The 22,989-nt window shown below is 48.8% G+C and overlaps 1 protein-coding gene across 11 annotated transcripts in view; it reads left to right on the top strand.

Moving 5' to 3' along the window:
• The window catches only part of Ppp1r12b (protein phosphatase 1, regulatory subunit 12B), a 197,678-nt gene extending 175,070 nt beyond the window's left edge, over positions 1–22,608 (top strand). For 3 of the 11 annotated variants that reach the window (XM_039090719.2, XM_006249880.5, XM_063272301.1), the window contains 6 exons: positions 280–424; positions 1,236–1,340; positions 4,122–4,175; positions 5,668–5,718; positions 11,310–11,490; positions 16,407–16,545. In XM_039090719.2, coding sequence (XP_038946647.1) covers positions 280–424; positions 1,236–1,340; positions 4,122–4,175; positions 5,668–5,718; positions 11,310–11,444 — 490 coding nt within the window. In that variant the 3' untranslated portion in view covers positions 11,445–11,490; positions 16,407–16,545. 11 annotated transcript variants of the gene reach the window in all.
• Positions 22,609–22,989: the final 381 nt, after the last annotated feature.

The following is a 22,989-nucleotide window of genomic DNA, read 5'->3' as shown; positions in this document are numbered from 1 at the left end:
CCCCAATCTGTGTTATTGCTCATTCGCACTCTCACAGTGTGTCCATGAGACCTGTGCATGCTGGCTAAGAGAGTCAAGGGAGGTAAGTTTCTGGCCAGAGTTCTTAGCCTCTTAGAAAAGGCACAGACTAGACTTGACTAGACTTAGGCTGTCTCTCTCTGTCTGTCTCTGTCTACATCTGTCTCTCTGTCTCTCTCTTACACACACACACACACTCACACACACACACACACACTTTGTTCTGAAAACCGACTTTCATCTTCACTATTTCTCTTACAGGTTGGAGTCAGGAGGCAGTAACCCGACCAGCAGCGACTCTCACAGTGACCGTGCTTCAGCAAGAGCCCGTCGGGAGGCCAGGGAGGCTCGTCTAGCCAGCCTGACCAGCCGGGTAGAAGAGGACAGCAGCAGGGATTATAAAAAAGTAGGATCTCTCTCCAGGTTCCTATTCTTGACTTTTGCCATATAAAACTTTTAGCCTTTTCCACCAGTAGTAAAACAAAGTTCTGAATAAGGAGTACGGCGGTACTTCTCAGAGCTGTTTGCTTCACCTTCTACCCACGGAAGACTATTCGTGTTGTTTTTATTACCGTAGTGAGCGTATGCCTAGAGTTAAATATTCAGAAGTGTAGGGTAAAGTAAGAAATGTACTACTTTTAAAGAGTAAAAAGCATAATTCTGTGTGTCTGAGCCCATGAGAACTATTCAGTTAGACTTACTTTAAGAAACAAATGCTTTTGATAAGGTGTTTTGAATATCAACCAAATACTTTTTGGTGCTAGTTTTTAAAAATTACCATCTACTTCTCTCGGCTCTTGCTCTTTGGACTTTGGAAACATTCCCTTTCAGGTGTTTGAGATGCAGGGGGTGATGGGGAACCAAAACATTTTGGTTAAGGAAATATTTTGGTTGATATTTTTTGTTGTTGTTAAGCAAAATTTGACAAAAAAAAAAAACCCAACAAACCCAGTTCCAAAAACAATAAGTCTGTTTTATATCTTGTGGGAGAAATGGGTGTGTGGTTTTCCCCCCAGGGTTTAGCTTCCCTGACGGTGGGGCTCTCCATCTCTCTCCTGTGTCAGCACCTGAGAGCCCACTGCCCTGAGCCAGAGAGCAGTGGCTCTTCATAGACCACCCTCCTCTTCTGCACCTAGGTGATCATGGAAGCTCAGAGCGGAACTATGAGTTCTTCTACTAGGAGCCCATGCAGTGACTTGGTTCTGTTCCCTTCACAGCTCTATGAGAGTGCCCTGACCGAAAACCAAAAGCTGAAAACAAAGCTTCAGGAGGCCCAGCTGGAACTTGCTGATATCAAAGCCAAGCTTGAGAAGATGGCCCAGGTAAGGAAGGGTGGGCAAGGCCAGGGAGGGTGAAGAGGAGGGGGAAGGTGAAAGGGAGGGAGGGAGGGGAGGGGGTGCTATCTATCTAGGGGACAAGCTGGGAGATGGAATCCAGGTGGTACTTCCTCAAGCCGACAGGCGGGAGCTCCTAAATAATGGAATAAGTTTGAAAACTGACAGTTAGTTCCATGAACCACTAACTGATGTTCTGAATGCTAGCCGTTGATATTAATATAGCTTCTCACAGCGGAAGGACAGTCGGGACAGTACTGGGTCAGTTCTAAGTGGTTCTTCCCATCCTGCTGGTGCTCCAGTTCAGGTCCTCTGTGCCTCACCTTGTGGAGAGAAATAAGCACTAGACTATAACCGAGTATAGAAAACCCAACATGGAGCCCAAATAACCTAAGTGGTTTGTTTACGCCCGAGATGAAGTGGTCCAGATTAGGTTCCAGGGGACTCCACCTTGAAGCAAAGGTGTTCCCCCTTGCATCTGGTTCTATGGAACTGGTGACAGTGAGATGGGGTAAGCCACTCCCTCTTACCACCAGGCCTGATTTAATTACACAAATCTGAGAGGCCACTGGGGGACATGGTCTCATTGCCCATGAAACAAGCCCTGCAGCTGAAAGCTACAGCAGCTGGCCTTCCGTTGGTGCAGAGTTCAGGAAGCCTGTTCAGTTATTTCCCTCCCAGAATGCCTGCCGACTGAGTATTTCAAAAGCAGAACTGAGGTAAAAAAGGATTCTTTATGAGAATATAAAATGAAAACCAGAGGTGGCTGCTTAATCTGGTAATATGATATAACCCAAATGAAAAATGAAATTACAGGCTCCTGGGATCCCAGGCTCATGGTATGTAGTCAGGGAAGGGTTGAGTACTATCTTAGCATCTTACTGTAGCCCCTGTGGGGTGCACAAGGCAGCAAAGAGGGGCACAGGAGCCATACGTGGCTCTTACTGCACTTTCTGAGGCCTACAGCTAACACACACTAGATTTAAAGCCATGTTGTGGGGGTGGGAAGGAAGGTCTCTGATTTAAAGAAAAGTCCATGACAAAATTATAACCCTGCCATCAGGTGGGGGGGGCAGGATAAATACGTTTTATGGTCACTTTCCCCTCCGCATTGCTAAACTAGGCAGTATGTCTTGTCAGAGACTAGTTTAGTTCTGAATAGCTTCCAGATGGGCAGTGTTAGTACTAAATGCAGCCCTTACACTGCTCCCAGAAGCTGTGCCCCTCTCAGAACATAAAGGAGCAGCCCCACAAAAAGCACTGCAGCCCCGCTCCTCAGTGGGGGCTGCTGACGCTAGCCAGAGCTCCTGGAGTTCTTCCCCAGCATAACAAACTGCTCAGAGTGACCCACACAGATCAGAATCTAGTTGGTCCTTCCCAGTCCCTGGGGCGCCATCGCAACCCAGCCAGCTGCTCTGCTAGGTATGCTGGGATATACTTAATTTTACCAAGTACAAGCTATTTGAAGCTTAGAAAGAAATGATAGTGCTACAGACCAAGTCTATTTACCAAAAATGGAGATGTTTGCTGGGATTGTGGAGGGAGGGCGGGTGGGCCTGTCAGCCTCATGCATTTGTTTGGAGACAGTCCCCACATGGACACATGCAGCATCCTACATAAATGCCAACTCACTTAAAACTACACAAGCAAACAAAAAGCTAGTCCTTTGTTTTCTGAACTTCACAAATATCGAAATCTTCCCAGCTCTTCAAGCTTAGGAAAGAAACAAAAGAAGTTATAAACAAATTCCGAGATCCCTAATACGTTTCCCCCTTTCCTTTCCACTTCTCAGGAGATTCGATATAAAGGCAGACAGCCATGACCTTGAGAGCAGAAGGTGAAAGTCTAGGATGAGAGCCAGAATTCTAAGTTTTGTTGTTACTTTTAGCTACTCGGTAGTTGAGAAGAAAGGAAGGAAGAGGAGGGAACATCTGCAGGGCAGCCTAGTGTCCCCTCTTACTGCGGCAGTCTGGGCATTGTGCTAGGCAGGAGAGGAGAATCCTCCTTTGTCACTAAACGCCCATTGAACACACGAAATTCTGCCTAGTCCTCTAACCTGAAGACCAAAGGAGACTTAGAGATTCCTACATTCCTTGACTGAAGGCAGGGCCACTCCCTGAGTTACTCTTCTTAGGTGTAGTGGACAAATCATCTTACTCCTCCGCAGGATTGAACTGAAAGTCAGTAGTGATCTAAATGTACTGTAAATCCTTTGTCAGGTAAAATCTTAACAGATTAAGAAGGAAGCCTAACAGATAAACGTGGAAATGTTCTGTTCAGACACCTGAAGCTGTCTAAGGAGACTACCGCACTAGAAGGGAAATGGTCTCAGTGCTCAGAACAGAAGTGACAGGGAAAGATGGCTACAAGAGTGCCCCAAGGACTGCATTCAAGTTTGGGGCCCTGCAGACTATAAAGGGAAGCTGAGTCTCTTGAGCGGAGCAGGGGTAATCTGGTGTAAGGAGAGTTAGTATTTGGGAGAGGGAAGATGAGAGCTGGGGATGTATTACGAGTAGCATCTGTACACACACATGCTTAGCCTCAGAAACTGTTCTTACCTTCCCCTCCCTGGGGGCCATCCCACTTCCTGTTCAAGGCAAGTGTCAGGGTTCGAAATCTCACAGTCTGTTTGCTTGAGACTCTCGCTAAAGGGAAATCCCAGAACCCTGCTGCCTCTTTCTGGACGTAGTGGTAAAGCAGAGCAAAGCGGGGCTCCTGACTACACGTGAGACAGCCTAAACAACAGGTGTTGTCCTTGTGTTTGCACAGCAGAAACAAGAGAAGACCTCTGACCGGTCCTCGGTGCTGGAGGTGGAGAAGCGGGTATGCTCATCTGTCTCCCTTGGCCGCCTGCTGCACGTCTTCCTCTGACCTTCTCTAACTTTGTTGTCCGTGCCAATGGAAAAAGTTCATCTTAAGAAGGCAGGAGCTCTGCCACATTCCGTTCCCAGCTTAATCTTTTTCTTTCTTTTTTTTTTTTTTTTGGTCTAACTCTGGACAGTAATTTGATGACCAGTCTGGCTTTCCCGTATAGTTGGTTACTTTGAACGTGCCAGTTTTTGGGTGGGAAGGAGCCTTGGGAAGTCATCCTGTGCATTCTTCTTCTGCCTTCAGAACTGCACACATACACACAGCTCCAAGATATTTGGTTATTTAAACATGCACACAGGTCTAAGGGCTTTCTCCCTTTTTCCATGACCTCAGACAGAAAGGAAGTTTTTATCTGGTCACACACCTGTAATCCCATTTGAGAGGCAGAGACAGAGGCAGGAAGATTGTCACAAATTCAAGTCCAGCCTATATTTCATAGCGAGTTCCAGGCCATCCACAAAATTAGCAAACCTAGTCTCAAAAGAAGGCAGACGCCTGTGTGGCGGCTCAACGGTCAAATGCTTGCTGTGTGAGGCCTGACAGCAGAACCCGCAGTGGATGGAGAGGACTGGGCCCAGGTTGTTCTCTGACCTCCATACCACGGTATGGATACACACGCACGCACATGTGCACACACTCAGAAATATTTTTTAAAGGAAGTTTTTCATCAAGACTCTTTGCCATTGACCTAGGTCTTATGATTTAAGACCTGGGCAGTCAGACTTTCATCAGCCCTCTGGCAGAGGACGTTCTAGTCAGATTCCTGACCTGATGTCAGATATTTATATCTGGGACTTTACATCCTTGGATTGGGGAATCCCAGTTAGATTTAGTGATGACCCCTATCTGACTCTAAGGATATAGTATATTCCTGTCTTTCTCATTGTCTGTGGGAAAAGCTAAGTTTTCTGTTTCGTTCCCTTGGCCTATAACTAGTCCTCCTTGGCATCTCATCTGCTTAACAGCTCCTCGATGAATTCAGGCTAAACTAAGAGTTACTAACTTGAGAGAAAGCAAGGGGAGGAAGAAGTTGCAGGCAGTGATGTCCGCCCATCCGCTCCCTGAGGTGAAGTTCCCTGGGAACCTAGGTGGAGTGATACTAAAGGCGGTGGATTTTTGTTTGTAGAGAGCAAGGGTCCTAGTTACTTGCAGTCATTTGAAAATTTTAACTTGCAAAGGACGTTAGCCAGATGCCACCCCTGTTTCTTCTACTTTTCTTATAGAAGACTTAGGTAATAGGACCATCCATCGTCAGTGAAGTAGCACTGTCCCATGGTGGCAGGACAGTGCATGTGTGGAGAAAGGGCGGCCCTAGTCGAGACAGACTCAAAGATCATGAAGCTGCTCGTGGAGTGGCATGTGGAGGCAGCTTCTCGATGCCTTTCTCTCTTCAACAAGCTCTCGATGCCTTTCTCTCTTCAACAAGCTCCTTGTTTCTCAATAGGAGAGGCGAGCGCTGGAGCGGAAGATGTCGGAGATGGAGGAAGAGATGAAGGTAAAGGCGCGCTCTCTCTCTCTCTCTCTCTCTCTCTGTCTGTCTGTCTTGGCGCGCCTGTTGTCTGAACGCCTGCTGAAGCAGACACTTGAGCCTGGGCTCGCCTGCTCTAAATGTCACTGCCAACCGCATGCTCAGGAAGTCAGGAAGTGAGCAGCTCCCCTTAGCACCTCGGTGCTCGCTCAGTTCATACCGCATCTACTGTGGCCACCGCAGGGGCCCTGTAGGAGCGACTGACTGGGACACAGGGCAGACCTCCAGCAGGCTGGAGGCAAAAATCCCAAGCCGAACTTGCAAGGTTTTCAAAGCAGAGACTTCCCATTGGGAGACTGGTGAAAGAGCTAGGACAAATTCTCCCCGCTCTGGCGTGGCCTCAGGCTTTCCTCACCAAACACAGCTCTAGCAGGAGGAAAGCCGCTGAGTCATTCTATAGCAGTATCAAAATTGATTTGCATATTGATTTCCTGTCCTAGGCCATTTCCTCTGCAGTATTCTAGAGTTCTTGACCTTCACCCACTAGAACTAGAGCAACTCATACCTCCACATGACCTACTTGAGGGCTTACTGCCATCCTTCTCAAGGATGACCGACAGCAACCATTACTACTTCCCTTAGCTTCCTGAATGGATTGTTGCCAATGTTGAGTGCCAGACCGTTGCCATAGGAAAGGAAGCAAGGAACATGGGGCTGCTTAGGGGAGCCACCTGTCTAAGATATCGGAGCAGCTCATCCCTGAAGTTCATGGCGATACATGGCCATGTCAGCTTGCTCAGATTCTTCCTTCCTCCACAAATGTTATTTTAGTGGACTGCAATGTCAGATGTAGATTTCTAGCAGGCAGAAACCCTGGGGCAGTGTCAGACAAATCCCCAGTGTCCTCGGTGAGTGAGGTCTCTGGTGTGCAAGTGGATTACTTCCCAAGAGACAGTGGTGGTTTTAATGGCCTAAAAAGATGTTGCTTATGGATACCTCACCGCACACAAGGAAAAGTTTTCAGAGCCTGTACTCAGTCCCGTTACCCCTTACAGTTGTAGTGAAGGGGAAATGTCAAGCCTACCCCTCATTTCCTGGTCGCCAACCCACCATGTGACTAGTAATAGCCATGTAGAATCTGAAGCAGTAACAGGTACCCTTCAGACACTACACATTTCCTAATTGACCCAAAAATACCAGCAAGTAGGAATAGTGTTTGATTCTCTTGAGCAGACAGAACGCTACCCTCACAAACACCATGGCATTTTTTCATCTTCTGGATTTTCCAAATCCACCCCGCTTACTGTAGTATCTTCCAAGACCCTCGGCTGTGCCCTCTGTACTCTGTGGTTAGGCTGCTGTCCATACACTTGGTAAGAAGGGCCTAGACATGGATGGCTAGAGAGTCAGCTCAGTGGTTAAGGGCACTCGCTGTTCTTGCAGAAGACCTGGGTTCAGTTCCCAGCACCCACGTGATGTTTTACAATAATACACAACTCTAGTTCTGTGAGCACCAAGCACATACATCGTGCATATATATCTCTGTGAGTTCAAGACCAGCCTGGTCTACATGAAGACCTTTTCAGGACAGACAGAGGGGGGGGGGAGGGGAGAGAAGGGGAGAAGAGAAGAGAAGAGAAGAGAAGAGAAGAGAAGAGAAAATAAACAACCTCAAAAAATAAATAAAATAAGAAAAAAGAATATAGCTTACTAGGTAGAATCCTTACAAAACATGCAGTTAGCCCTGGGTTTGATCCTCAGACCACATAAACCAACCATGGTGATGCATATATGTAACCCAGCAAGCTCTGGGCCAGTGTAAGATACATGAGGCCCAATCTCAAAAACAAGGGAAGGGAGATGCAGGGGGCAGAAAGAACGGACCGAAATACTGACCTGGAGCTTATCTCTCTCTCTCTCTCTCTCTCTCTCTCTCTCTCTCTCTCTCTCTTTCTCTCTCTCACACACACACTCACACACACACACACACACACACACACACTAAACTGCCAAGTACAGAAGCTCTTTGGTATTCCAAGTTGCTCTCGATCCTTTGGGTTGACACAGGTTTGCATGTTTCTATATTCTTATCCTATCAAACTGTGTTTTTTTCTAAACTAGGCCATGCATTCATTTCTTCAGCATTTCAAGAGCTTACAACACATGCAAGTATTTATTCCTTCTAATCAAAAGTCATTTGCCAAATTTAAGAGCCTGGAGAGAGGGCTCAGAGGTTAGAGCATCAGCTGCTTCCAGAGGACCTGAGTTCAATTTTCAACACCCACCTGGTGGCTCACAACCGTCTCTAACTCCAGTCCAGAGGTTCCAGTGCCCCCTCTGGCCACTTCTGGTACTGCACACATGTGGTGCACAGACATGCATGCAATTAAAGCCCATAGACATAAAGGGAGAAATATATAAATTATCAAGTAGAACCAGATCGTAACTGGCCCCCAAATCAGTGAGTAAGTTGCTTCTGAGATTGTGTTAGAAATCCACCTCATCACTCAGTCCCCATTATTCTCTCCTGCCATTTGCAAAGCCAAATGGGGGATAAACACCTAGGCTGTACTGCCCTAAACATAATTTGTACAGGCCTAAGGGGGAAGTGCTTCAGACTGCCCAGTCACGCTTCAGTTAAGTTTCTGTCTGTACCTTCTTCAATTTTATGAATATATTATGAAATCCTGTGGCTGGCTCTAAAGGAGTTGAAGAATGTGACTGTTTGGTTCTCAAGGTCTTCATTAGGTTATCACGTATGCTCACCAACTCTCTGAGGATTGATGACTGAACATCTGTGTGAGATGGTCAGTGAATAGTACAGTTGTCACGTCTGGGGAATCTTACCAGGCCTCGGGACCCGTTCTGTGTTTGTGCACTCAGATTATGCAGTCCAGTGTCTCCTGGAGCCATTAATAGGGCGCTATGTGTAGGGGTGACTTCCTGTGCTTGCTTGAAAGCTCAGTGGTCACTCAAGTCCAAAAGTGACATCACTGCCTGTTTTCCCCGATACCAACAAAACACAAAGGTCCATGAGAAGGGCCCTCCCAGGCATATGGAGGGCTCTGTGGTTGAGAGATGGTCATGGTGTCTACCCACAAAGGTAAGTGTGCCTCTCCCTAGGAGAAACTCTACTCCACCAGATCGGAGTAGAGCTATATGACAGATCTGACAGGGGTGCATGTCAGTTGAGCTGAGCTGCTCTGCACTTGTCTTGGGTGTCCATATCCAACGACTTTGTACTGATGCATCCTCCACTAAGCTTCAGCTTCTTGCTAGATCCTACCCTCCCTATCTCAGGCCCTTGCATGAGAAGGGCCCAGCAGCCATCCCCCTGTAAGGTGCTTCTGGACTCCACTTTGCTTACTCTGGAAGTATGCTAGCCAGCTTGCCCTGTGCCCCACCCTGGGCTCCATGCTCTGCCCTCCTCCTCCTCCTCCTCTTCCTCTTCCTCCTTGTCCTCATCAAGTCTCTGCCATGCTTGTGTTCATGACTGCTTCCTGCAGAACACTCCACCAGATGTTCCCTACCACCCTCCACGCAGATAGCTTCCAGATTCTTCCACCTAGAGCTGCCTGTGTCCACATGGCAGACTAGGCCACTTTTATAGTGGATTGCTATGAAACCCCTCAGAGACAATGGCCACTCCCTGTAATGACTGTGTGTGTATTCCAAGCTTTGATCAGAGGTCAGCACCAATGAACGGCATTACCAGGGGTTTCCGTGTTTCTACTCATGTCTTTAAAGCCCTCCATGGCGGTTCTGGTCTCCCTTACCTGTCCCCTCTGTGGTCAAGATACTTAGAGTTGCCAGAGGTGCCTGGGGGCCATTCCTTTTCTGGGGTAGTCATTCTTCCTCTCTGGGCAAAGAACTCTTGAGCAGTGTGTCTCCATTTGTTTTTCTTTTTACTGTTTCTCTCCTGCTACTTTCATTTCCTTGCCGGTTCACTCGCAGACCATCACCCCGCTAATCTCTCGCTTCTGTCCTCGCTCACTGTGATGTAGTACGAGAGTCTGCTCTGATACCTGGAACCTTTCTGTCACCACTGTGACCCAGACCTTGCATAACAAAGCCATTTCCCTCTTCCAAGAGGACTGATAGTCTTAGATTCCAGGTCAGTGCAGAGGGTCCTTAGGAAGGCACGTGGCAGAGTTGGCAGCCTGTGCTGTGATCCCTTTATTGAAGTCTATGAGTCACTTGTGAAATATTAGGAAGACTGACTGTGTTGGTTATCTATTCCTTTGCAACACTGAGGCACGGGCAAGGTTAGAGCACAGTGACCTAGCCAGTTCCATCATCACCTGGCACTTACAAGGTCTCTGCTTTTGTGCATTTATAATTCCCAAACTATACATCTGTTTAAACGTATTTATGTTCCAAGCCTCGACACGAACTAGGGCAGAGAGCACAAGTTAGCTGTGAACTTCGTGATACATATACTCATGTAGAGTAGGTCAGAGGCCGTTTGACAGTTGCAGGACCTCACGAGCTCTGTGTGCTTTAGGGAGAACTGGGAAAGTTGACTATGCTTCCTGCAAAACAGGTTGCAGGTCCACCCAAAGAGCTGGCAGGTGTCACATCAGCCTTCTTACTAATGCATGCTCTATGCAGGAAGTGCTTAAAGAAAACACCCCTCTGGTTGTGTTTTTTAATTAAGCAAGAAAACAAATAGGGGTGGGGGTCAAGTGTGTGAGGACAAGATGAAGAGAGAAGGGTGATGTTTGATTTAGGAATCCCCTCCCAAATCTTCAGCCCAGTCCCAGTGACAATGAAGGAGAGTCCCTAGGCTGTGGCTCTGCATGTGAATTTGTCAGAAGGTCCAAGCCATTTGTTGGCCTCTCGTTTCTAGTGATCACTTGTGGGGTTTGATGTAGCTAATCCCAGCATGCTCAGGGCTCATCCACAGACCACAGACAGCTCTTCCTCTTCCAGTGCATCTCTTCCTCCTCTTCCTCCTCCTCCTCTTCCTCCTCCTCCTCTTCCAGTGCATTTCCTCCTCCTCCTCCTCTTCCTCCTCCTCCTCTTCCTCCTCCTCCTCTTCCAGTGCATTTCCTCCTCCTCCTCCTCCTCCTCTTCCTCCTCCTCCTCCTCTTCCAGTGCATCTCCTCCTCCTCCTCTTCCTCCTCCTCCTCCTCTTCCTCCTCCTCTTCTTCCTCCTCCTCCTCTTCCAGTGCATTTCCTCCTCCTCCTCTTCCTCCTCCTCCTCCTCTTCCAGTGCATTTCCTCCTCCTCCTCCTCCTCCTGCTCCTCTTCCTCCTCCTCCTCCTGCTCCTCTTCCTCTTCTTCCTCTTCTTCCTCCTCCTCCTGCTCCTCTTCCTCTTCCTCCTCCTCCTCCTGCTCCTCTTCCTCCTCCTCCCTCCTCCCTCCTCCCTCCTCCTGCTCCTCCCTCCTCCTCCTCTTCCCCCTCCCCCTCCTCCTCCCCCTCCCCCTCCCTCTCCTCCTCCTCCTCTTCTTCCTCCTCCTGTCTCAGCTCGAGCTCATTACGCCTGCCTTATCCCAACTCCCTCTTTGCATGCACACTAAAACCAGGAACAGAAAGTCACGTCGTTTCTTTGTCCTACTTTCCCCCTCTGTCTGTCTTGTCTGTCTTGTCTGTCTTCGTGTCTCACTCTCTGCAGAACCTTCACCAGCTAAAACAGATTCAAACCTTGAAGCAGATGAACGAGCAACTGCAGGCTGAGAACAGGGCCCTGACCCGAGTGGTGGCCAGACTCTCCAGGTCCGTCGAGTCCTCGGACACGCAGGAGCTCTAGCTCTTGCCCTTCCTGTCCACCTCACTTCCCTCCTCCGCTACTCCAGGCAGGTTTTCTCTTCTTGTTGGTCCCAGAAGCCCAGTACCCATCCCTTCCATGAGCGCCTCCACGTCCAGGTATCTGTAAAACTGGTTCTGGAGATGGAGTCTGTAGAATGGGATGGACGTAAGAACCCAGTTCAGGGTGGTAGTGGGCAAGCAGGGGTCACTGTTAGAGTTGCCATTATCACCTTCTCTTCCCCTAGAGACTCAGCTGCACATAGATACACAGCTGTGTACATTTACCTGTGTGCATCCATGGACACATACTTATTTCATTGGTGGGGTCTTTGTGAAGTGCACAGAGCACTTTCTCAGCCAACAGCAACCCAAATGTATGTGTACCAATTAGGGACTAAAGTAACCAAGGACAGGAGCTCTCAAACGTTAGATCCATCTGGGCGCTGTTACCATATACCAAGTGCTCTATGGTTTGGATTGATTGAGACCTGGGCATCGGTCCCCTACTGATGGGTATGTGACCATGGTTGAGAATCACAGCCCTTTGAATACCAGATGGAACTTAATCCAAGTGACAGACAGCACTCCTGATGGGAAGAAGTAGGCCTAAGGCCACGCCTCCCAAGCCTACCTCTGTTACCAGCAAAACAGCCTCCATTCCACCACTGGGGCAGAGCTAGATCCGAATTCTTTACCTCCTTCTAAGTCTTTGCTTTATTGTCCTCCTCCTGAAACATTCGTCTCATTCCCCTCCCAAGTCTTCTGGCTGGAGGGATGCCTCCCTCCCTGCCCTGTGTGTGGGGGCCTTGAGGCAGAATGCAGGGGTCTAAGTGGGCCCCTCCTAATGAGTCTGACTTGCAAAGGAAGTGACAGGCAGTGGAGTGAGAGCAGGGCTTGTTTTCAGCTGAAACCACCTCGCAAAAAAAAAAAAAAAAAAAAGTGTTTGGCAAACTAGAACCTTCCTCTGGCTGTGGATCTCAAGCAGATTGTTTTCCCATTGGAAGATAGTGTGATGGGGCCACACTGCCCCGAATGAGTTTTTGATTTTCAGTAACAATCTAATTAGTCTTGCTAGGGCCTGTCCTTTTTTCTGCCGATTTGCATTTGCCTTTGGGGTCAGTAGCCGGCAACTAATACCCACTAGTACTGACACACCCAGATTACCATAGGCTGAGCTAATGTCCTCTCATGGGTGCTGTCACGGGTAGAAAGAAAATGGAAAGGAATGTGTTACCATGCCAGGCAGTGAGCAGCCAGCGTTAGGTCTAAACTCTGTGTCTCAGCCTCAACCATCCCGAAAGGGTGCTAACATGTAGCTGTGTGGTGGGCATCCTCCTAGTCCTGACCCTTGGACCCTTGGTTCAGTCTTGGCATGCATGGGAGATTTTGACTTGGAATGAAATAGAGACACCCCCCCCCCCAAAGATGGTGCAGTTATTTTTGGTCTCCCTATTTGTTGCAAGACAGTGTAGGACATGCGGCAAAATTAGATGTCATCCTGGCATTTATTGAAGCATAGGCTGAGTGCTTTGTTTTCTCATGGATTCCTCAGCACCAGTGCTTAAACATAGGTTTAAAGCATAGGTTACAGATCAGAACCAAGCCCAAGGTCCCTTGGAGAGTAAACAGTTGAATAGAAGCTAAAACACTGTTAGTCTCCGGAGTCTGCACTCTGCACACCGTGGTATGAGCCATCTGCATATTTTGCACAATCTTAATCATTTGTTAAGCACATAGTCTAAACAATGTAGGAACAATCTGTCAAGCAACTACAGCACAGGAGTCAGACAGAACTGTGCTTCCTCACTACCCTGGCTTCACAGGCCAGTTTCAGCCAGGCATGGTGGCACACGCCTTTAACCCCAGCACTTGGGAGGCAGGTGGGGAGACCTCTGTAAGTGTGAAGCCAGCATAGTCTACAAAGACTCTGTCACTATAAAGTCTCTCCCTGGTACACGACCTGTAACAGGGAAAGCAAACGGTGGCCCACAGCCAGCCAGTGGTTAGAAAAGACGTCAAAAGAATTGTATTTGACAAATAAAATCCCCACGGAATTCAGATTTTAATGTCCAGAAACTAAGATTTATTGAAAGCAAATCAAAACTTGAGTGTCTGGTTATCAGTATGTGTTAGGCCACACTCAGGGGACAAAGTGGTCACAGCAAGCCTGTGTGGCCTGTGGTCTAGTCTAAGGTTCTCACTGTGCAGGCCTCAACACAAAAAGCCTGCCGGCTGACTCCAGGCGGTATGGTCAAGAGAGTTTAACCCACCGTCACCCCTCTTGAGTCGTCCCCTGCAAGTCTTTTCCCAGCACTTAGTGCCTTCCAGAAAGGGAAGACCCCTCCCATGGGGAAGGCTCACTGTGAGACCTTCCCACCCACAGCCTGCCTTTCCCTGGCACATCCTAAAGCTCTAGGACCCCTGGCCCCACCCTCTGCTTGAACACAGTCATCGTCATGGGCTATAAGAAGTAATATGTAAGAAGATGTGCACTTGATCTTGTATATCTGAAGTATCTAAACATCAGACCGATTAGGAATGGCGAAACTGAAGTTAGAGAGTTAAGATGCACTCTGTAAAACCTCACGCATGCTCAGTTCTTCACACATGTTCTTACTTAACCCTGACGTCAGCTTAATGTCAGACAGACTCCCCCCCCCCCCCAGCCTGGAGTCTGTGCTCTTTCTCGGTTTTCTGCACGCCACTGGCACTTTTTTACGTTTTCTTAAGATGTTAGACGTTGCAGCTATGAAGCTGTCTTGTCCCTCTTCCCCAGCCCCCAAGGAATTGAGTTCTTAATGAGGAAAAGAAAGTCACCAACACTCAACAACTTGTACCTCCTTTTTAAAGCAGCTCAATTCTGATAAGCAGGGAATACAACCCACAGCTTCTTCATACCTGGGCGATCCTACTAGAAATAGGGTTTTCAGGGGCTGGTTAAGAGCACTGGCTGTTTTTCCAGAGGATCCAAGTTCAATTCCCAGCACCCACGTGGTCTCACAACTAAACCATCTGTAACCCCTGTTCCAGAGAGTCTAATGCCTTCTTCTGGCCTCCACAGGCACCAGACACAGACACGTGCAGGCAAAACAGCCATACACATAAAAAAACCTTTGTTTTTAATGAAGACGTCCCACCCAGGCACGCAAGCCCCCAGACACGGAGCATTAGAGCAGAGATGGAAGGTGGCCACCTGGGCAGAGCTCGCTGACTGAGTTTCTGAGCACCCCATTCTGACGGGCGCTGCTGAGTCAGGGAGGACAGGGTCAAAGGCAAGCTCTCCGTTGTGCTCTTAGATACAGTCTTACTGCTGACTGCAGATGACTTGCCTGCTCTCCCAGGGTCCCCAGGGGCCCCGTCATAGATGCCAGCCTCTTCAAGGCCCATCTGAGGGAATACGGCACTTACTGTGCCTTAGCAGTCGCTCTCAACCTTCCTAGTGCTGTGACCTTTAATACCTCATGTTACGGTGACCCCCAACCATACCATTTTCATTGCTACTTCATAACCGTAGTTCTGTACTGTTATGAATAATAATATATATACCTGTGTTTTCCAATGGTATTAGGTGACCTCAATGAGAGGGTCTTGACAGTGACCACTTCTGAGTTTGTCTCTGGGCTACAAGTGCTCTGGTGTTTGTTATCTATCACCTGTAATGAAGAGACGGCCTACGGACTTGGGCACAGATGGGCATAATGTCATCGTCGGTACATAACTAGTAACTACCGTAGACGAGAGGCAAACATCTGTCCTCACTTTCAGTGATAAGAACAGCTGCAGCACCGGTTCCCAGGGAGCCAGTGAGACTGTCAGACTCCCCACACTGTAGATGTTGCTCTCTGTCCCCTGACGTGGGGTGTGGGGATACGTGTACACACACAAACACACACACACGATTGTATGACATAACCTGCATTGTCCTTGTGAGGTTTGGAAGACAAAGATTATATTCCTTCAGGAATATAAGTTTAACAGCAGTGCCAAGAGATAAAACTACATGGGCCTTGTGATTCCTGAGCCCAGCCACCCTTTTATGAAGGCCTTTCTTATTGTGTGGGTCCTGAAGGTTGAAATGACTGATCAGTAAAGAAAGGGCATCTGCATAACAGGGAGGACACAGATTTCTGGAGCCTTTGTTGTGAAAATGTACTTACCTTCTAATCCCTGGAATGCCCATACATGAACTGTAGTTCAGTAAGATTTTTCAGATATACAAAACATCTGTCAAAGTGCCTGATCATGTATTAAAGCCTGGGGTGTCCAAGCTGGAACTCGATTTTCCTGTGTTCTTTGAGTTGAGAGACAATGTGTGTTGTGTTCCAAGATGGAAAAACTGACAGATGGAGTCTCCACTCCACCCCTCTTCCCGAAGCCTCTGTCTGCCAGAATGACAGCACCATCCACTAAAGTGCTGGCGAAGGCCCCAGGTCTTGACCGTAGCTGTGAGTTCTCTGGGTGTTAATGTTGAGAATAGGTGTGTATAGTGTGACCAATAAGAACCTGGATGGATTCTGGTTGCCAAAGACAGCAGGATGACCTCCATCATCTTGATATGTTGTTCTCATATCAAGAAGTGGGAAGCAGAACTTTTAACTCTTAAAGGTCACCGTCTCTCTGGCTCCTTGCCGAACTCCTCCCCTCTGTGCCCCCCAGCTGCTCTGGCAGTCTCCCCAGATTCTCTAGGCTACAGGTGAGTTCAAGGGCAGGGACAACTGCAGACAGTTACTGGCTCGGCAGAAGAGAACCACATGCTGTAGCTGGTGAAGCTGGCTCAGAAGATGAGCAACTGTGTTTCCCCTGAAGATTTAGGTTTCTGACCCAGTAAATAGGAAGTTCCAAGGGGTTTTATCCCTGAGCAGAAAGGTAGTGACAGCTGATCACGTGACTGTCAGGAGGCCCTGGGAGGGTCAAGGCAGCCATTATGCTGTGCTCTGACACACCTTTCCCTCTGTCTCCACAGGTGTTGACAGAACTGAAATCTGACAATCAGAGGCTGAAAGATGAAAATGGTGCCCTCATCAGAGTTATCAGCAAACTGTCCAAATAGACGAGGTCAGGTCTGGGGGGAGACGGCGTTTGCTGCCCTCCCTCCGTTTCCAGCTCTGGCCCTCTGGCTGAAAGACCTGAATGTGCTGGAGAAGGGCATCTCCTCTGCACTGTACATTGTCTCTGCACTCTCCATGCCCCGTTGCCCCCGCACCTCTACCCCAAGTTTTACGGCAGTTTTAACTGAAGCATGATTGTGACCATTTCAAGCAATCTGGAGAAAGCTTTGTGGGGTACACCAAGCTCAGCTGTGACCCCCAACTTTCTGCTGCTTTGTCCACATTAGTTTTGGTCCAGATATGTAAGGCTTTGACCCATAGCCTTTACACTGACCCAGTGTTCTTTGATTTAGGGGAATCTTGTGGTGGCCACTCTGGGATCCTATGTGGGTGCCAAGAGCAAGGGCGGAATGTGGGATCTGTCTGGGCTGCCTCTGGGGCTGTGGCTCTGTGCTGCTGAGTCTTTTACTCACCTCAGGAACTGACTTGTTTTTACTTTCCTATCAGTGACCTAGGGACATCGCTGACTAGTCTTAACCTCATTTCTCCCTCTCCCACAAGACCCAGGCAGCCTTGGACTCTCTTGCTCCTTTTCTATTCTTTGGTGATTTCTCCTCCCGCCCTGATGGTGTAAAAGCTGAAACTGAGCTCCCACCCTCAGCTGTTTGGAAACTTGTCACTGCGGCCTTGGTGCCATGACCCTGTCCCTGCGAAGCTAGAGGACGTCTTAAGGGTCAGCCCGTTGTTCATGTCTCCTGCTTGTCTGCTTACAAAATGATTTTCTGAACTCTTCAAGTTGTACAAGTAGTGTGCATCTTTAATCCCAGCACTCGGGAAGCTGAGGCAGGAGGATCAGGAGTTTGAGGCCAGCTATATAGCAAGACCCTCTCTCTAGAAAAAGGAAGCCTGGGTATTGGATGTTCAGTTCACCTCACTTCCTTTGGCTTTGTTCTACTCTCCACTCAGGCCCCTGCTCCTAATGAGAAGTGGAGTCGTTGCAAGGAGGCCTGGGAGAGAGCAGGGGTGGAAGCTAGGTTAGAGAGACATGGAGAGCATCTGAGGACACTGGGAACGCTGTGCTTACGCTCAGAGGATGGTGGTCACTTGCTTCCATATTCAGGGGAGAGATCTGTTCTTAGGAGCCAACAGAAGAGGTGGCTGCTGGGTAGAGACTGAGGATGAAGAAGAGTACTCGTGGACTCTTAAGAGTGGCAAAGCCCATAGATCACCTGGCCCAGCGTCCTGCTGCCATAACTCTGACCTGTGGTCAGCCTCTGGGAGTTATGCATGTCATACTTGACGTTTGGGCACCTCTACTACAGTTTTTACTGGTAGAAGCTGCGGCCTACTGCTTCCTTCCGAGATAGCACATTAGGTATTATCTCTCCTTACCTAGTCCCTTGGGTCCCTCCTCAGATGTGATGTTGATGCCTGTCACATCTTGACTACCATCCTCCAGAATCTAGACAAAAGCAGCCCTTCAGCTTATCATGCCTCCGTGTACATAGAGTACTCCGTAATTCCAACACACAGTTACACTGCTAGCTCTTGTCACTGATCCCGTGCTGATGGGTACAATGTGGCTTTGTAGGCATTTTGTCCTTTGGTTCACATTAAAGGGCGTGTCCTTTAATGCCTCATTGTTTGAGGGTTGCTAGTGATGTGGACCATTCTAACACTACCTCTGTTAGTTTCTTTCATGAGGACGCCACTGTCCTTTTTGGTGGCCCTTGCAGACTTTGTGTGCTCTTAAACAGAAGTTCTAATTCAGGGTCCCTGATACAGAATGGGAACTGTATCTCCTCTTACACGCTTTCAGCACATAAGATTCTCTTTTCCACTTCAACCCATTCTTCTGTGTTGGACTGCACTACTCTTGTGAAACAAGAGCCCTGCAGGGAGAGAGACCAGTCTTCTGCTATAGGAATCACTCCATTCTTGCTAGGAGACGTCAACAAGATGTCAGCCAACCGGCTCTCCTGGCATGGGTTGTATACTGGGGAAGGGGATTGCTGCCTCAGTCTTGGGAAAAGAAAGTGGGATTGTAGGGAAACAGTTTGAGCCTCCTCCTTCTCAGGCCAGGAGGAGGTGTTCAGAGTTGTGTGCCTTTGGGCCTTGTAGGGAAGGTTCTCAGAAACCCTCAAACTGGCATTATATTGCGGCTCTACCTGGCCTTCATGTTAAGATGCCACCTCTTGCCAGGACTGTTTTCTTGTGACAAGCTGTTGACAAGCTTTTCAATCTCAGTAGTGCTAGCCTCTGTGGCCGAGAGCCCATCAGAGCACACCTGGTCCCAGACCATTCGTGGCAATTCCTTTCAGGCCACTAATTTTATTAGAAGCATTGTGAATTTGGTCTCTTCCAGAGAAGAGAACTGCATTCTTCATACTGACTGAGAGCTCCCAAGAAAGACATGGGCCTCCTGAGGCCGGCTGTTGTGTGTGTGCAGTCTCCCTTTCCCGTGTTGCTTGGCCAGTTACACACCGTTGGTCTCCCCAGTGGCCACCAGCCTCACCTACTGGCTTCTCGTGAGTAACCTTGTGGCTGGAGCTTACTGAGCCAAGCAAGCAGGCAAGCATGCAGGAAGGACTTAGCCTGGTCACACCAGTCTTCAAGGGAAATCAAGACAGGACGAGAATGTTCTTATTCGCTGGACAGTTTTCCATACCCCAGCCGACTTTGAGAGTAACAGCTGGTCGGTCAGTCCAGAGGATCTCTGGCTGGAGTTTGCCTAGTTGATGTTCAGGGGTTTCAGACCCTTCCCAGACAGCTCCTGGAAGTGCTGTTCCTCAGCTCCGTCCCTGTCTCTAGGGGAAGAGCCACGCACATTCTCAGGGTTGCCTTTAAAGACTCTTTAGAGAGACTCTTTAGAACAGCTGTCTGGACCCGCATCTCCTCCTGCCTGTCCAGCAGTGGGGCATGTCCTGCCCTGCTTTTCCTGCCTCTGCCCCAGTCCTCAGCCCCTGACCCACAAGCATTGTTTGGTGGGGTTGCCAGCAGCTTCCACTCAGGAAGTGCAGGCACAGTCTGCAGGCCTCAGAAGAGTATAGGAACCAGAGCTGAAAGGCTCTCCATGCCAGGCCCCTGCGGCACTCTGCTCTCTGTCCCTTTCCTAGCAGAGGCAGCTCCAACCCATTGCTTGCCTGCCTTTCAGAGGCGGGTCCTGTCCAGACCCATGCCCAGGGAGAGCTGCAGCCCAGCTGCCATTCTACTCTGAAGATGGAAACTCAAACAATATGGGCTCCTTTAACCCAGGAAGCAAGGCAGCTTTGAGGGCAGGATACTTCAAATATGAGGACTTTTTAAACTTAGATTTCTGATTCAAAAAGTGCTTAACTTTGAATTTTCAAGATCAGTCTTGCTTTCTTCCCAAATTCAAGCTGTTTAAGATTGGCCTGTCAAGGGCGACTGTCCCTCCATGTTGGAAAGTGAGTTTAACATTGAGAACAATTGAATAGGGGTGTGACTGCTTTTCCTCCTGGGAGCTCAGTAAAAATATTACCAACCGCAGAGGTGGAGGTGGGAGCTGGCAGGGATGGCTAGAGCAGTGTTCCAGGCTGCCAGAGGACACACTGTCCATCACGGGGAACCAGCTGCTGCGGGGAGGTTTGCTGTCCTCCATGTGACCAGCCTGCTTCTCGGCATCCAAGCAGCAGGCTTTCTGCTGGGCACCAACTGGTTTCTAGTCTTGAGCTCTGCCTTGAGCAGCAGGAGCGCATTCCTTGGGCAGCTGTGCAAGGTGCTCGTTCACGGGAGAGGCCATGGCCACATAGCACAGAATGGGGCCCAGCTCTACCAGACACTGACAGCTGGGGCTTGGATGGAGGAAAGGGACAAACCCTGGAACTGGGTGCCTGCATGCTCTGTGTGTAAAAGGCAAAGGAAGGTCTGTGAATGTGGAACAGGATGGAGGCCGGAGCCTGGGAGAGAGGAAGCCAGGCTTCAGCACCTGAAGTGTATTCTGTCTCATTGCGTTCGCCCCTCAGCTCCAGCTGAGCGAGATTTTAATCAGCTCCTCTAATGGGTATTGACACCCCACGGAGCAGTCAACTCTGTCAGGGACAACTATTGATGGCTTGTGTTCTGATTAGATTGGAAAAATAGATCAACTTCATTAGAGCCCAGAAGCTGTCATTGTCACAGCTACAAAGGAATGAAGTGGCCTCTGAGGGCTGAGGAAAATCAGCTGGACCCCTGAGAAGCCAGAGAGTAGGTTCAAGTTGTATCCTTGAGAGCTATGGTTAAGGGTCACAAATCTCCTGGGGCGCCTTGCTACCCAGTTCCCGGACGCCCACCGTGGCTAGATGGTACAGGAGGGGTATCTAAGCTCTTAGAGCTGAAGTATAGTCTGGCCTCACCTCAGCAGGCTTGACATGTGAGGGTCTCTCCAAGCCCGGGACCACCACACACACACACACACACACACACACACACACACACACACACACACACACACACCACACACACACACACCATACACACATGCACACACATACACACACATACACACATATATACAACATACACACACATATATACAACATACACACACACATACACACACACACCATACACACATGCACACACATATACACACATATACACACATATATACAACATACACATACACACCATACATACACAAAATACACACACACACACATGCACGCACTTGGCTGAAGCTTTCAAAAAGAGGTCTGCATTTCCTCAATTAGAATGAGAATGCATTTATCCCAGTGCACTGACTCCTGCTCCTCGAATACCCTCCCAGCTTCCCGGAGCACTTCTCCCACTCCTCTGCTTATCTTCCAGACTGGGAATCTGCCAGAACAACATTTCATCATTTTTGCCTCTAAATTTTCCCCTAATGTTTCCAATAAAATTTTGCTTGGGTGGCCCCTTAAGGTGTCACCAAGATACTAAACCAGACTTCTCAAAAATAAGCACACCTCCCCCGCCCTCCCCCCCCCCCCCCAGTTCCCTCCTCGAGCCTTAGGCCTGGCTTTTCTACACTCGGACTTGATGGTGCTTGAGGGAAGAGGTTTTCCATGAATCAGAAAGAGTTCTGGCAGATTTTCAAATGCCAACAGCATGCCATTCCGCCCACCACCCATGGCTAGCCCCCATTCGCTTTCAAACCTCAGAGACCAGGCTTGGCTTATATAGGTCTACAGGACCCCTCTGTTTCGGGCCACATCTGTCATCCCATCTTTTCTGAAAGATGTGACTGGTGCCGGCTTAAGGCAGAAGTGTTTCCTCAGCACAGGCTGGGTGAGTTTGTTTGCATAGTGACAGCCACTCAGCCAGGCAGGAGAGAAGATTCACAAAAGGCCTGACCATGAGGAGTCAGAAGAGCCTCTAACGTGCTCTTGAACTCAGCTTGGATCCTGAACAAGGGACACTTCAGGCTGGTACCAACTTGGTTCTCTCTGAAGCGCATGCGTCTGTGCTGCTCTCAACCCTGTTCTCCGGAAACCTCGAGCAGATCGCAGCTTATCCTAGGATGGGGGAGACTATGCGAAAGCAGCTGTAGGTAAAGGTACCAGCAGGCCAGTACAGGGGACAGGATTCTGAGAGGATGCGCCCATCTAGCATGTCCACCTTCTAGTCAGCATCCCCTGATCCCTCGGCACCTCAGCCCCCTCCTGGCTGGTCCCTTCAAGCAGAGCCATGATTCCCTCTGCAGGGTCATCAGTGGTTCAGACCCCAGCTTTGGCTTACGGTTTCCTTCTGGGCCTGTGTCCTCAGCTCCATGTTGGTCACCTCTTCAGTGCGGGCATTGTGTTATTTCCTCTCTCCACCCTTCACCCACGCTTAACGCACCGAGTGGAACTGTTTGCCAGCTGAGCTGTGAGGATTAACTTCAGTCAGCTGTAAATACACCTGGAGGAGCTCCAGAGGGAGGGAGCCAGACTGGCTTTCCGAACTGAATGTATTTTTATGCAATTTTGAGTGGCCTTTTCAACCCTGAGATGGATGGATTTGTTTTACTGGTTGTTGTTATATAGTATTAAGTATTCTGTGTTTGAAAGTTTGGGAATAATATTCACATCTATATGATGCCTGTAAACACAACAGTATTTATAAATGAGTAAATAAAACTGTGTTTTAACTTTATGCCATGACATTGATAGAACCTCCCATCCACCGGGCAGCCCCAACCATCGCCACGGACCCTCCCCAGGGAAGGGCTCTTGGGACCCCGACCTATTTCCTGAAGCAAGAAAAGCCTCGAGTGAAGGTTTGGAACAACCCTGAGAAGAAACACCCTAATAGCCATGCCCCACAGGGAAAAGTTAGGCTAAGGGCTGGTGGTGGTGCTGGGCTCTTAAGGCTTCCAACATTATCTCCATCCTCCACTGTGTAAGGAAGGGTTCCTTAGGTCATTGGTTCAGAAGTTCCAAAAACCACTTGCAAACTATGCAAATGAAACTAACTCTGAGGTCATTAGAGGTTGGCTCTGAATCCTAATGGAAGGGCGCCTACCTCAGGGAGTCA

This window comes from Rattus norvegicus, chromosome 13 (genome assembly GCF_036323735.1).
Source record: "Rattus norvegicus strain BN/NHsdMcwi chromosome 13, GRCr8, whole genome shotgun sequence".
In the NCBI taxonomy this organism is placed as follows: domain Eukaryota; kingdom Metazoa; phylum Chordata; class Mammalia; order Rodentia; family Muridae; genus Rattus; species Rattus norvegicus.
This window is presented reverse-complemented; position numbering and strand designations above follow the sequence as displayed.